At 36.9% G+C, this 16534-nt stretch overlaps 1 protein-coding gene across 2 annotated transcripts in view; it reads left to right on the top strand.

The window, feature by feature from the left end:
• TENM2 (teneurin transmembrane protein 2) overlaps positions 1-16534 on the top strand; it is a 544454-nt gene that overhangs the window by 430791 nt on the left and 97129 nt on the right. For both annotated transcript variants that reach the window (XM_010579129.1, XM_010579130.1), the window contains 2 exons: positions 462-657; positions 3493-3594. In XM_010579129.1, the coding sequence (XP_010577431.1) occupies positions 462-657; positions 3493-3594 (298 nt within the window). The remainder of the gene's footprint in view (positions 1-461; positions 658-3492; positions 3595-16534) is intronic.

Consider the following 16534-nt stretch of genomic DNA (forward strand, 5'->3'; position numbering starts at 1 on the left):
GCAAGAATTTATTGTAGGCAATTGCTTAGAAAAGGGTGTGTCTCTCATGGGTTGAAGGTTTCCGGCTTTGAAAGCTGTGTAGGAACTTTAAATTTGATGGGTCAAATCATTGATTTCAACTTCTTTCTCAAAACTCAGCCTGTCAAGAAATACCATTTGTACATTTTTTGATCACCTATGCAGAGCAAAGATGCATAATTCTATGTCACTGTTTAAGAAAGGATAAGTCACAAAATCTCTGCGTGTTCCATGGTCGACTAGTAAATATTAGTTTCACATTGACATATCTTATAAAAATACCATTTTATGACAAGGTAGAATAGAAAACATGGTGTCAGATTTTGAGCTGAAATACCATTCTGTATTCAGGTCTGTCTGTTTGGGGTTTTGTTTGTTTGTGTTCTTTTTTTTTTTTTTCCCTTTTTTTTTTTCTTTTTTTTTCCTGTTTTTTTATCCTGCAGTATGATTTCATGGAACGCTTGGATGGCAAAGAGAAATGGAGTGTGGTGGAGTCCCCACGGGAACGTCGAAGTATTCAGACCCTTGTTCAGAATGAGGCTGTGTTTGTTCAATACTTGGATGTGGGTTTGTGGCACCTGGCATTTTACAATGATGGGAAGGACAAAGAAGTGGTCTCTTTCAGTACAGTTATTTTGGGTAGGTATCTCCACAAGCCGAGCATTTTTCCTCTCTGTTTACACCTTTGCTTACTTAAAGTCATAACACTTTTGCAGCCTTCAGTATTTGGCCTGTTTATCCTTATGTTAAGTTGTGCATTTTTTTTCTCCAACACTATGTCAAAAAGTGCGTAATGGGGTGCTGATTTTAATTTGCTGATTTCTCTTTTAAGATTTTAGCATTCCCATAGATCTTGAGTTTAGTTCTGGAAAACAAGACTGACGTAAGTTCAATCTGGGTTGAAGCATTCCCCAGTTAATATTCCTCTCCCTTATCTCCATCATTTTTATACTTCTTATTTGCTTCTCTGGAGAAGCTTCTTTACACCCAGGTGGAACAGTATCCAACAGGAGAACTGTTTAATCTTAGTAGAAAGACAGCACAAGAACCTGACACCTGCAAATGGGGTTATTGTTTGCAGTCACCCCAGAGAGTAACTGAGTCAGTTAATTAGCCATACGCTGTTTTACAGATTACTACTCACGTAATAGTGGGTCATCTCCTCAACATGGTGGCATCAAGAGCAGAAGAACATCTAGCCTGTGATCTGAGAAGCCTGTGGTTTTGTTAGGAGATCAGGGTCACATTTAGTTGAAAATCAAACTGAGTCTAAATTCTCCAAGCTTTATTAGAAGATTTGTTGAAATTTGAAGCACTTGATGAACTTTGCTGAATATCTTGTCACAGTGGCATAAAAAATATTGACATAGCGTATGTGGTAGTCCTGGCTGGTGAAGTGTTAAATGGCACTATATTGGATAAATCTGTATTTCCTGTTAGTTTAGGAAAGAGAAACTGCAAAAAAAGTCCAAGTGAGTTTTTAGGCTTGATGAAGAATAGTTGGAGGTCTTTTCCAGTCTTGCCTGATTAATGATATGAAGCTTAATTTTTTCCTTTTACATGAGTATAAAATTCAGTTTGTTGGCTTAAGTCCCAAAGGGTGTAGGAGGGTGGCCAATACTGTGTCATTAAGTATTAATATAATTGTTTCTGTTAACCTTAGTTAAGATGAAAAAATTATCTTCTTTCCATAGTTTATATGTGGTTTTGTAAGAGTTACTAGGTGCTATGCATGTTCATATAAATATATATATATTTGCATATTTGCTCATAGAAGCCTTTTTCTACTTCTCCAAAACCAACAAGAACATTTGTGCTTATACCTTGTCATGCCCCTGTTGTGTGTAGAAAACCTTCAGATATGATAAGCTGCCCTTAAAAGAGTTGCCTGGTCAAGGCTACAGCTTTCAAGAGCATGAAAGTTCTAATAGTCAGGTAGACTACTTGATAGTGCAATAATAGTAATTGGACTGAAACGTAGAGAAAAGTATAGTGTTTTATCCAGTTCAGAGGTTCTTCTACACACACCTAGTATCAGACATTTCATAATCAAAGGATCTGAGACAGCTGAAAGTTTCTTTGATGTGAAAGAGGAGAAAGAATAACAAATTATGTTAACTCCAGACAATACTAAATTTACCATGATTTTGAATACATAGAAAATGCTTTTGTGTGCCATGAAGCAAAATAATGAATAAATCTATAGACAAGCTTCTTCATGAGACAAATTGATATCTTTGAGCATTAAGTTTCAATTTTTCTTTTCATTGTTTACATGAATCATTTCAAGAGGCCAAGCTAATGACGTGTCTTTGAAAATTTGCTTTAGAGGTTTTTTTATTTAGTGTCCTGCAACTGTGAAATTAGACTTAAAGTTGTGCTTGAATCTTTTTCCTCTTTTCAGTTTAATTTGACAGAAAAAAGCTCTGTATGGTTCTGCTAGTTCCAAATCGAAAATTCATTTTCTGTCTTGTACAGCTGCTATTTGTTTGGTGTCTGGGACTGACAGAGCCATTTCGTTTGGGACCGTAGGTCTCACAACAACAGGGAGTAATAGTGAAAAGTAACAACATTCTAATTAGATTTTTGTTCCAATAATTCAGTACTAAAAATATGTTCCACTGAAATCCAACAGCTTTCAAACAAAAGTGATTTTAAGAATTAATTGTAAAACTGGAATTTTATTTCTAGGTTGTTATTATGCAAAGTAGTATATCCAAATAATAACAGAAATTGTGGAAAATGAGTACAGCTGAAATGTTGTCATCAGGCTGGTGTGCTTACTCTTCTCAGATTATTGAAGTCATCAACACTTCAGTCAGTCACTTAAACTCTAGTGTTAAACCTTGTCCTCTGTTTTTCTAGACCTCTTCTTCATCCTCTCGCATAGCTACTTGCACCTTTTTTATTCATCTTTATTTTAGGATAAAGAATATGTGCTGGAGCAAAAGAGCTCCTCTTTGTCAAGTTCAGCAGATATTTGGGTCAGCTTAATTAATGAGGCTTTAAATGTCTGTAGAAGGGAAAGAAGATACACTCCCTGGGATAATCAGTTTCATATGGAAGGGTGGTTGTACAAGATCAAAGTCTCATTGCAAAAGGGAGATTGTCAGCTTTCCTGATGAAGCATTATGTTTGCTACATAATACAAATTCAAATGTAAGCTGTAGAGGTCTTAACAGGCAGTCCTGTCTACCTGTTGGAACAGAGGTCTTGAGCACTATCAGAAGACTTTGAATTCTAATGGTGCCCATAGACTTAATATGTAACTTTAGTCAGTCGTTAGGTCTCTACATTTACTCATGCTGCCATAAATCTTGGTACCTTTCTGCTTCACCTGAACTTTGTGGTGTTAATATTATTAGGGATTGTTCTTCTAAGTATTGAAGACAAAATAAACTGAAGAAAAATTAAGCAAAGAATTTGTAGCCTAAATAGGAACCAACTAATGTTCCTGTGATGCTTATATTTCAGATTCAGTGCAAGACTGCCCACGTAATTGTCATGGGAATGGCGAGTGTGTATCAGGTGTCTGCCACTGTTTTCCAGGATTTCATGGAGCAGATTGTGCTAAAGGTATCATTTTTCCTGTGTTTACAAATAACCACAGTGTGTGTTTGTGATGTATGGATCTACAGTGCCTGCTAGTTAGCATGGTTCCAAGCTAGATTCAAATAGATCAATATACATTTTTTTTCTTAGATCTCTTAGTTAAATATGATCAAGTGAAAGTATTCCTGCATTGCTGATAAGCTTGCATAACTACAGCTTTTTCTGTGTCAAAGGTAGTAGGCAGGAATGGTAGAAAAGATTTATTTTCTGTAAAAGTGGATGAATTATCATAAATGCTTTCTGATAATCATTAACTTGTCTGCAACAGAAGACTGATTAACTTCATTGATAGCATGTAATGTATATTCTGGCTTGGCTGAGCCTTACTTCTAGTACATAGCATCTTTCTTGCATATACAATTACTCTTTGACCAAAGGAAATTCGCCTTTTTTAGGAAAATAAGTAGGACTTGATAAAGTCTTAAAATAAACCTTTTCTTAAACATTGATTTTAAATTTTTACAACTAAAACTGGGAGATGCATGATTATCAAAGATTAAACAGAAATCTAAAAGACATCTATGGATTGGCAGTATGTGTTCACAAAGTTTTTCTGAGAGTCTGGGATAGCTGTCATAGGGAGAAGATTCATAAAGGAGGACCTCTTTAGTTTATACAGCTAGTAGCACATATGTTGTCTAAATTCAATGACTTGGTTGTATTCCCTGCTGTTCCTGAGCACAGTCATAAGATTTTACAGTTTGCTTCGTTCTTAGTTTGTGTGAGATTTAGGCACACTGTCAATATCATATGCTTACAATGATTTTCCACAGGGATAGGGTTGTTAGTGTTCAAAGGGGGAAAACTTGGTGTTTGAAAGCTTTTTGAAATGCCTTGAAGGGCCTTAGGAATGTGCTTATTTCTTCTTAGATTCCTGATCCAGTCCTGAGGACAGTTTGTTGTACCGCACCTCTTTCACTGGTGTAGCAGGGTGGCATCCAGCATACCCATGCGTGTCTATGAAATACTCCTTGAATAGCTATTATAGTTGTACTGGAGCAAGTAATTTCCATTTTGTGTCTCTGTATTTGGCTCTTGAAGGTGCCCCAGTACAAAAAAACAAACAAGCAAACAAACAAACAAACAAACCCCAAACCCCAAGGGCCTTGATGATATTTCAGTGCTAGCCCTACTCATTTTAAAGAATGTTTCAAATACAGCATGCATGTTGTTTGATTACCTGAGAAATTAAGACACTTGGCAAATATATAGAGGAGATATCTGTGTATTACAAAGTAAATGGTGTGATAATGTGTGCTATAAATACACATTGACAGCTATATGCATTTCTGTGGTGTTAACCTGTGAAAGTATGCATGCAGTGACTGTGTGCTTCACTGCCACTTTTCACACATACATGGCCATTAAATCAACTCATTTGCATTTTGAGTTGTGGAGCAATCCTGCACTGTGTACTGAACCTCTGTGTACCACTGTATTCTGTGTTAATGCTAGAAAATAATTCATTCAGGCTATGTCAGATAAATAGCTTTTTTATAGGGTACTTGTCAAACTGTATCTGTCAGGCTTCTCCTACCCCTCAGTACATTCCCTCTGCTTCCTGCTTTGTCCTTTCTGTGTTGTCTCTCTCCCCTCAAAAGCAGAAACGGTTTCTTGGAAGCTTCTTTCAACTCTTCTACTGTTTTCTTGTCAGACATCATGGTATTTCTAAAGAACAAAGCAGCTTGAAAAACGACATAAAATGACAAAATAGGTGTGTTGACAGAATTCTCGTGTTTCCGTGCAAGCGCACAGCTGCACATCTTTACAGTATGAGACATACCCAGAAGTGTGTGGCTGAGTTAGGGTGTCAGAGCTGTATGCCTCACCCATTTCACAGGCACTGTCATGCCTGCTTTCATGTCCACAGATTTTTCTGCTTACTTGAATGCTGATTATATGCAAGAGCACTTTCAGAAGACAGAAATCAAAACTGGGATTGTATGCATGGTAAAACACAGTAGAATAAGATAGAGAGTTAAATCTTTTCCAGCATATTGTTTGTATGTATGGACACATGTTTTATATACATTTACCATAATGTTAAATTTATATTTAAGCTGTCACAAGTATGGAAGGATAATGATTTTCTTTCCATCTGATTTTTTCATTATTATTATTTCCCTAGCAACACATCTTTCAATGTCTCAGTTCTCCACTGTAAAACAGTTTGAGGCAAGACTCAAATAGAAAAATGTGGAGAAAATGTGAACAAGCTCCTCAGATGGCTTTTAGAACTTGATTCATGTAATAACACAGCAGTCTAAGAGCTTCACATTAGGTGAAACCCAAGTCTGATAGATATGAAGCGTGATCCATTATACCAGTGAATCCCCTGTTACAGGGCTGATCTTAAGGGCATTAGAGGGAATGAATCCTGAGAGGAGTTATCTGCAAACTATTTGCAGACAGTGCACAGGTACTCCCTCTGTTACTTTACTCCACCCATGTAGTCCTAAAAGACAAAAATGAAGGAAATCTGTGAGAGACAGCACAGATTTGACTTCAGATCCATTAGCTCCAGGAAAATACCATGAAAATTATTAGAAAGAGATGAACTTTTGGCCCAACCTACAGGCTGAAATACACTGTCATACCCTGAGTTAAGTGGAGGAAATTTCACCTTCTCAAGCACTCTTGCCGAATACTTGGCGGGGGGGGTGCGTTATTTCTCACTCTTATCTTTGGAAATAACTTATTCTCAGGTAGCCAGTATAAACAGATTTACTCTATCCTTGCCCAGGCAAGGATTTGAAATCATCTGGAGTTTAACCTACTTAAGAATTCCATCTAACACTTGAAAAAGGTAATGATACATTTTAATCTCATGTGGATAAAATGTGGCATATAAAGAAAAAGAAAGTCTGATAATCAAAAGATAATTCAGTGGGTGGAGATGTATCCTGATAAAGAAAATGTGTATAGTTAAAGCCAGTGGAAGATTTGCTGTAAATTGAACTGCACTGTGAGTAACCGCCTGTCCACAATTATCTGTAGGAGTTATTGATAAGAAGCAATGCTATGGCCAAGGATCGATTAAAGAATCAGACATGCAGCTATGATTATGTTATTTTGGTGTGTTGTCACTTTTTTATATTCATCACTATTTTTCTGTAACCTCTATGACATAACCACCCAAGTATATCAAGATGTCCTTTTTACTTAGTGTTCCCACTGTTAATGTCTGATAATAGTTTGGTCTTTCAGCTGCCAAGTTCTGTGGTAAATCTGCAAGCAGGCATCCTTCGTTGTGTCCTGCTTTTCACCATTTGTAGAGTTCGGTGTTACAATGAGTTGGGTTTCTAGAAGTGACTCAGAGTTGGCTATAATTTCGTTTCGTCTCATAATATATTTGAAGGGTATGCAACTCTTCCACTCCTTTAACAAAAATACTTCCAAAGACACTGTCATATACTGTTTTGCAAATGTGCTTAGAGCCTTCTTTAATCCTCCATTTTAAAATACTAGGATTTGCATCATAAGCATATTTAGCTAATCTGAAAAGGTGAAACAATGTACCATCACATGGGATTTCTACATTGACATGATGAGCATAGCCTGTTAAGAGATGGTGTCCAATCTGTGAAAGAAGGAAAAAAATTGAGTCAAGTAGCTCATGTCAGCTGCCATGAAGTTGCCATTTAGCAGATACTTTTAGTTGATTATGCAATGTAATGAGAAACATGTTTAATATTTTAATCTAAATGGATTGAAGGCTTTTGGATTTTTTAAACCAGAAATTTGTACCATGTTTGATCAGTTGACTTTTTAATCTGATTTTAAGAACTCTAATGATTCAGATTTATGTTATTCACAGTTTCTTTTCCTGTTCTCCTTGTGTGGGTTTTTCATTATTTTATTTTCATTCTGTTTGTTTTTGGCTTACTGGCAAAGGACGGCGCCACTTTAATAAGTATAAAAAGAAGGGTAGGTTTTTTAAAATTTCTTTTTATTTCTTTTGCAACATCTATTTAGTTTGAAATAGTTACTAAGCTGTAAAGTGTAGTCTATCTCTTTTTAAATTTATTCTAATGGATTTGCTGTTTCTGATGATTGCCTGCACCACAACAAGAGTTCCTACCGCTGCCATTTTCTTTGTTATGTGTGTATTGTTAATCTCTGTATAAAAATGTAAAAAGCTGTCAATTATTAGGTAAGTAAGGTATAATTTCTAGAAGTAGCAACTCTTGCTTTTTCTCAGTTGTTATTCAAATTTCAGTTGCTTGGGACTCTTCTTGCTCTGAGGTTATTCAGAGGCTTATTGCTTGGGCAATAGTGCATAAAGTAATGGGGTTTTGTCCATTGAATACTCTGCTTGAAACTATTCTCTTAGTGCCATGTCCAGAATGCTCCCAGTGGCATAAGAGGTTCTGGGAGTGAGCGCAGTGGGGAAAACATGAATTTTGGAGTGCATCTTGCTGAATAATTCAGTACTCGGTTCATTGCTGTAGAGCACGTGACCCACATGACTGAACGGTGTTCGGCATATAGTGGTAATGTATAGGAGTTAGTATTTCCTCTCTATGTGAGTAAGGAAAATGATACTTGCCTTCATAACTTGGCTAGAAATTTTAGGAACTGAAAATAGTGCAAGGAGACAGAAGCTCACTGGACTTTGAAGGGAAAGGTGAGAGGTGATACTGAATAGCATTTCTCCTTTGCCTGTCCTGCACAAGTTCATAGCCTGACAGAAGGGATGGGACCCATGGTGAGGCAGCACTTCAGGTCTTCCATGGCACAGTCAAAATGGTGAATGTGTGTCTTGTACTATTCGAGTGACTCACTGCAATTTTATGCAATAACAGATTATAGATCAGACAAGTGAAGTAGAGTAGATTAAACATGATGGTACCCAAAGCAGATTGGTTTTTTGGCAGGAGAGGAACAATAGTATAGGAAAAACACCATTTTTATGGCCTTATAAAGAGATTGTCATGAGCAATAGTACTTGTTAAAGGTAATCTATTGTGGTTAGTGCTTTACAAGCAAAACAAATAGGTAAAAACAGCACCTACCTCCAGGAATTTACCATGTCAATACAAGTTGAAAGGGAATGAATGGGAACCAATTGAAAGATGTGGAGATGCAAGGGAAAAATGTGATACACAGTGTTATAAACACACCAGCAGTGTGACTTTTGTCAGTTTTGGGGAACAGTGGTAAAAGGCAGTTTTAAAGAGGAATAGTGGGGCGGATAGATAACGTCATGTGGATAATGGAGTGCAAATGGGCCCTCCAAAGGAGACAGAGCATAGGAAAGAGCTCAAAAAAGGTCTTTTTAAATTTTACTTTCAAAAGCATTGTAAGTTACAGAGAGGCTGAAGTCCGATTTCTAGCAGTGAGCACTCTGGCATGAAGTGGGTCCGTAAATGAAGTTGAAGCATGAAGTTCCTGTTCCATGTGACAAGAGGAAAGGACCTGAAAAAGGACTGGGAAAGAAAAGTGACATAGCTGAAGGTTAGATTAACAGATTAACATCGTGATTTTTGCATCAATGTTGCACACAGACATAACGTGAAGAAGGCTGAGTTTATCGATGCTGGAGGAAAAAGGTGTTGATTTAATGTAGATTTTATTTGCTGAAAGCTAGGGCAAGAATTCTGACAAAGAGATGCAATGCAGAATAAATCTGTAGGACTTTGTCAAAGCCTGAATGTGAGGTGAGGAAATGGATGAGTCAAACATAACATCCAGATTAGGAACGTTAATGACTGGTAGAATGATGGTATTGTCCACTGTGATAGAGCAAGAATGCAAGGGAGGTCTGAGAAGTAGTGGGTTAGAGAGAGGAGAGAAATTAGAGAAATAACAACTTTATTGGTAAGCATTTTATTTGTTCATAATCATAGCATGTATCATCACTTACATAGTACTCACGAAAGGAAAAAAAGTGTGCTTTTCTTTGGGAATACTGCATTCATGAGCTGTCACCCACACATATCTCACATCCTTTCTTGTAGATGACAACATTCAACGTGATCAGCTTTTCTCTTAGTATCTCTTTCGGGGTGGGTTTGTTTTGGGGTTTTGTGTGTTTATGTGTGTATGTGTGCCAACTTATGTATGTGCTGCAGCAGCAGCACAGCCCTGGCTTGTCACTCAAATCTTCTCTCACAGTGGGTGGAAGCATGATTTTGATACTTGAACAAACAAGGCTGTCTTTGGCAATGTTCCTCTCCAGCAGTTCCCTCCTCTCTGACTCAGTACCTTAAAATGCTTTTGTTATAAATTTTCTTCTTGTTTTCCCAGTCTCATACTTTATTAGCAGACGTTTTTCATTTCTGGCAAACTGATCATGTCCTTGCTTGCCTTCCAATGAGTTCTATGCACAGGCCAGTGCTTGCCTGCCTGCTCTCAGTTTCTTAGTTTTATGGAACTGCAGTACACTCTGAAAAGGGTTTTGTGCCATCAACTGTGCCTAAAGTAATTACAGAATAAATAAATGGACATGTAACCTATTTTGACAATGATTGACAGTCATTGCTGTCCATCAGCTGCTAGCTTGCCTGCATGAAATGAGATAGTAGCTTTGATCCAGTGTCAGGTAGACAAGTAGAGCCAACACAAAATCCACCACTCTAACTCTTTCTAATTGGCAATTTAAACAGGAGCCAAGAACTGAAGGGGTCACAGGCTGAATTCTCTCTGATTGTTAGTGGTCATGGCTCCAAAAGGGGCTCAAGGCATCCAGCCAGTAGTGTGACAAGGAATAGAATACAGGAACCATCGTTTCTAGTCTACAGCTTCCCTCATCAATCCTCATGAACTCTGTTGGAGACTAGAGGTAAAAACAGGGGACTGGAGAGTCTGGACTCCAGAATTCTAGAACAGATACCTTGTTAAATTTCTGTTACAACACAAGTAATTTAGCATCCTAACATTTCATTACTCTTAAAAATAAGTACCTGTCCCTATAGTACATTGTAGATTAAATGTGAGGATTAGCAGATGTTTGTAAGGCATGCACTATTAGTAACAGGATGGTGATATAAGAGTACTCAGATTACTCCCTGGCCTGTGCTGGGCTAGAATTGGTGCTTCATATCCTCTCATTATTTGTAAGGGAATATTTACAAAGTTGAAATAGGACCCAGAGCTACTTTTAGCATTGTGAATATTTGAGATAACAGACTTTAAAAATATGAATTTCAACAGGCAAAATATTAACTTCTTATTGTTCTTAAATCTGATTCCGGCACTGAATTCAGGGTTATAAACAATTTATCTGCAGAAGAGCTTGTCCTGAATAATTTCAAGTGGGGATGCTCCTGTTGTTTAGAAGCACATCCTTCCTTCTGTCTGTTATAGTTGTGCCTTTACAGGGCAGCAAAAATGCTTTAAAATTTTAAAGATATTTATTTAATGTTGTTAAATATACCAAATACTTACATCTAGTATAGCAACTTAATTAGCATTTGTTTTCTATATTAAACCACCAGTAAACATACAGCCAAATTTGTGCCTGTGGATTGCACTGCCCTTTTATATGTTTCTAAATTCATGTTGCAGCATATGAACTTGAAATTTTGTATGACTTCTTTTCCCAAAGATCTTGCAGGATAGTGGTGCAGCTAAGAAGGTAGACTTATTTCTGTAGGAGAAAATTTTGAAGACAAAGCTAAAAGGATTAAGGAAAAAATGGGTAATGCGGAGGAATTCAGTAATGAAGGAGGAAGGAAAAAAATGAGAAAAGTTGCTAATGCCACTGCTGGACAAAACATGATAGGTAGAAAGAAGAGGGCATGTAAGTAATTGCGAGTCTCTGATTTCAGTGAGCACTAGTGCATCTTTATCTGATCACTCATTACCCAACCTGTAGAAATTCAGAGACCAAAGACGGAGCCACAGGCAGTGCTGTAGCTGAGGCCTACAAACTGGAACCAAGTTTTATTGGCTTGGTATGATAAGGAAGTGTCCAAGATGGAAAGCATATGGAAACACAGTAAAATCTTATTAATGGATTTTTCTTCAACAGTATTATAGTAATATGTTCATACTTATTAAAAGCTGGGTACATTCATTTGATGCCTCTCAGCTGCTTTCAAAGCCCACTCTATTATCAGTTACTTCACTTTATCTTTCTTTCCTTCTTATACATGTGCAGCAACAGCACATCTATTTGCACAAATATTTTCTGTTTCAATGGGATTCCAATAAATGGAATATTTCAAAATGTTCCCAGTGCAGCAAGGAGGTGGACATGCATACAAATACATGCAGGACACAAACCATTGCGCAGCTTAGTTCTTGGCAAGCCAAAAATCTTTCTTACAATCTTATAATATTCCACTGGTGGCTAAGAATCTCACTGCTCTAACTGTACTCTGTAGCTGAATTGTGCTCACTGTGATGTATGCTTTGTAATTTGTTTTTGTGTTTAATTGGTTAGTTATTTAATTGTGTTGCAATCTACATTTTGTTTTTAGATTGCATTGTTTCCATGGACTTGGTACTGGTATTTGTTTATTTCATTAAGTTCTAAGAGTTTGTCTTTGACAGTTGTGTTGGGATCATCCTGGAGTCCTTGCGGTGGTGGTAAATGTAATTGAAGCAACTATGATTAAGTAGTATTGTAAATCACAATATAGAAATACAGCTGTTAAGAGATCCTTAGACATTTGACATCCCTGAATAACAGAAACAGCCCTAAATCACAGCTTCAGATTTCAACGTGCATGACTTTTTTCTTATCTACATTCTATCTAGATTTGAACCTGTAATTTAGCTTTTTTCCTATATTTAGACCCTCTTTGGGTGAGATTAAATTCAGTTAGCTGTCATCCTCTTTCGCTTTCTCAAACAAACAAAAAAATTTCTAATTTGAATGTCGAAAAATGTTTAAATATCTGCAGATAATGTGGAACTGTGCAATTAATCATGTTATGATTTAAATCTTTTCTGGTAAATTTAATAAGGCAAATAGTAGTAACTAAAATGAGACCAAAGCAGTCTGGGTTCTAAATACCCTGAATACTGCAGCCTATGGATGCAATCCTACATCTGCTGTACTGCTATTTAGCCAGAGCTAAACCATTACCAGAGAAGTAATAGTTTTTACACCATTCATTGGGAATGGTGTAAAATCTTACCAAAAATATTTGAAGAAATATTTCACTTTTTTATTTCTTTTTCTAGATGCATAAATGACTTCATGCTGTTAGTGCTTCGCTGTTATGAATCACAACACAGATGTTTGGAAGGATAATTCTGGTATTTGGTGTTTGTCCTTACTGCTGCTTTTTGTGAGCTTGAAGCACCATCTCTTTGCTTCCTCACTGGCTCTTTCCACTGAGATAGCTACTGAAACCTCTGAAATAGTTTAGTTTTCCCTTCTTCCTCAGTTTTTTCTAGTGATCAAGTTATCAAGACATACAAATGAAGATCTGCATATGTGTCTGTGACAGTAGTCTATTTCAACATCTGTTTATTTGCATCTGTTGGTAGAAAGTAAAATTTATTTCTCTGCACATTCTTGTAGTAGTATCAACTTCACTGCTTATATCTAAAGCAGGAATTTCACAGCTCTGATTCTGTGTAACTAGTTCCCACAGAAAAAGAGTTTTAGATTGCAAGGCAGTGTTTTCAGGACATGCATATCCACCATCTACATTTTCCTCCAATCGCATGTATCATGCAGAGAGTTGAAAAGAATTCTTCCCTCTTTTTTTTTTTCCCCTTTATTTTCAAAGGCACAAAAACATATGGCAAACTGATCAGTCACATTCTCCTGTGGTAAACCAGAACCAGTGCAGGGGAACTTCCATTTCCTTGAAGGCACTGATGCATATGAAAAAGAAATTGGACCATGCTGCTCTTTAACAATGTAGTAGATAGGGAGGACCCTAACTGGACTGGCTGCAAATCAATCTACTGTTTTGTGAATCATCTTACTGTACTGCATGGAGAGCTGCAATCTTTCCTTTAATATAGGTAGTGATAGTTGCAGAGCTTCTTCAATAGTGGAGGGGGAACAAACAGGCTGACAAAGTGTTGAATCCAGAATGTACTGGCAAGACAAAGTCCTCATGACATTTGAACCCTGGCACAGCTAGCTGATTTTTCAGGTCTAGCTGAACTCAAATGTCCTCTTTTCTATCCCCAGTTTGTTTTATACCACTTGAAAATCTTTTTTATGTTCAGCTGTGGCTTTTCCAATGAGACAGTACAACGGCCTTTTCCTCTCCCCCCTCAGGACTCCAATATCTTTAGAGAACTAAGACTTAGATCTTTGTTGATGGTTAGCTAGATTGTATTAGCTCATCTTCATGCTAGCAGTAATGGGACTTCAGCCCTTTCAATCCACCACTAAATTAGTTCCAATATATCTGACACCTGCTTAAGTTTTATTTTCCCTATTCTTACAGACTGCATTGTTATTGTTAACAAGAATATTATAAGGGTCTATTCATGAAGTAAAATTTTCTTGTACCAGAAGTGACTAACCCCAAAGAGATAATTTTAAAAATTTGCTGTGGTTCTTGAAATTGCTGCTAGATAGTGTGGGAAGACATATTCATATTTCTTACATAGATGTTTTTGTAATAGTTGTAACCAAAGCAGTTATCTAATGGAAACAGATACTTTGTAGAATGGTAGAGCAGGGAACAGCAAGTGTTGTCTTTTTGACAGGTAAGGTCACACTGAAGGCAATGAGAAAAACTATGACCTTTCTGATAAATTTTGGCCAAAGCAAAAGTTTGCTGAGTGTTCAGAAGAATGTAAATATTCATTGTGCAATTAATGCTGTTCAGTCATTTCTATAAAAATCCTGCCATTTTTTTTGTAGAACAGCTTAAGTACTTATTGATTGAGAACTTCTATAACTCCCCAAATGGAGGCATCCCCATATCTCTACAGGTATTTTAAATGAATTGAATTAATCATAGGCTTAAAAGTCTCTAGTGATCTTCGTTAACTTTCCTGGGTTTAATTAAAACATCTGTGCGCTTTTAATTTATCGATTCATCCAACTCATATGTCATGTTTTTAACACACCCCAGCATGCTCTGCATCATTTTTAACCCGATTTCCACTTAACTAAAGCAATTAAATTCACCCTGGATTAATTAAAGCATCCATACTTTAGTGCTTAAGTCAGCGTGTGCTGCTTTCCCCAAATGGTTTCTGAATGTCAGAGATTTGACACACCTGATGGGTTTTTTGTCCTTCTAGAAATTCTTCTGTGAATCTCTTTCTTGCTTACTAATGTGCAGTTTGACAGAGCTAGACAAGGGAGCTTGGTAAGGCTTGGGTTTGGGCAACTGAAGTAAGGATTGTAGAGCATGACTACTATGAAGGGCTGTACATTTCTTCTTAATACTGACCTGATGCCTGCAAGCATAGAGTAACACACTATTAAATCATTTAAATTATTTGTGTGTTCTGTCGTCAAAGTAAACAGCTTCATGAGGTAACTAATAAAGCATATAATGTCAGTAACAGTTATTCATAGTTGTTCATTCTTCTGCTTCTGGGTGAATTTCTACAAGATGACTGCTGCTTGGAAGAGCACAAGCTCTTAGAGCAACCTAAAAGGTGTTCTAGATCTTTCTAATTGTCACTGTTCTTGAGAACATTTCAGCCTGACGGAAGTTAGTGACCTCTGAAGAGCAGGCAGTCTAGTCAAACACCATTCTTCCTGACCGTGCAAATATCAGGTTTGTGAGGCACAAAGAACAGATGAGAGAAAATGGTCCTGGATTCATTCAATCTCTCATTCCAGAATTATTTTCTTAGGGCTAAGTTTGCTAGGGGTGGGGAAGCTTCTTGCCAGAAAAGCAGCATAAAAATGGCATAAACTAGGGAAAGTGAAACAGTCTAAACCATGGAGTGGTCTTAGAAGTTATTTCAGATTTTCATATCCATAAATGAACTCCAGTTAAAACTAATAAGCTTGCAGACAAGTAGTGAAATGGGCACCCAACTGATTAAAATAGGTTTAAACATAAAGTATGAAGGAAAGTGTTGTCAAACAAAACAATTGTATTTTGAAGCTACAAATAAGAATACTCATATATTTAATGTCTCCTAATTTTCAGAAATATCTTATGGGCAAACACTTGGTGTAACAAGAGATGTCATAATTTGTTATGTTTCAGTACTGTTTTGTTTAAAGTAACAATAATGTAAAGTCAACAGCCAACAGTTTGAATCAGGTTGTCAGAAGTTAACTTCTTAAATATCTGGGCTGATTTTCTAAAATGCAAACGTTTGCAAGTCCTTTGGTTTTAGTGGTTTTGTGGATTTTAAGCCATTTAGAAATTAAGATTGTTTATATCTAAATAGGTATAAGTTCACTTCAGGAGGTTAACTGTAGGCAAGAGCGTGGTTGTAGCTTTTGGAGTGAATCTAAAATTATTCAGGGCTTTGGTATACAATTGTAGTAGGATTCAGCTCTAGCATCAGTAAAATACATCTTCACCTGCTTAGATCTTAATCTAATTTGTCCATTGAAGAAAAATTAGCATTTTTAAACTAAATGCTAGATATGCATCACCAAGATAAAGACCAAAACCAGAAAAATGCCAGTATGATATGACCCTATTCATAATTTTTAGGTATCTGGAACCAGGTGGTTATAAATGACAATGGTTTTGGATCTTTCCTGTATTTCTACTCCAGTTCGGAGCTGACCTGGAATGCATTTATTGGTTTCAGAGTAGACTGTCATAAACAGTAATCCCTCTTCTTTCATACTGGCCAAATCATGCATAATCTCTCAGCAGTAGCAGCTTAATCTCTGCTAAAAGGAAGTCCAAGTGTGAGCTACTACAGAGTCTGAATTAATTATCCCCTAGAAGAACTGCACCCAGAAGATTCACTGGTAAGGTTCATTGGCAAAAAATTTGACCCACATCTGCCTTCAGTACAATTTCTGGTGGTCAGTAAAACAAAGAACAACTCG

The sequence above is a fragment of the Haliaeetus leucocephalus genome, unplaced genomic scaffold (assembly GCF_000737465.1).
Source record: "Haliaeetus leucocephalus isolate CR32 unplaced genomic scaffold, Haliaeetus_leucocephalus-4.0 Scaffold656, whole genome shotgun sequence".
Lineage (NCBI taxonomy): Eukaryota > Metazoa > Chordata > Aves > Accipitriformes > Accipitridae > Haliaeetus > Haliaeetus leucocephalus.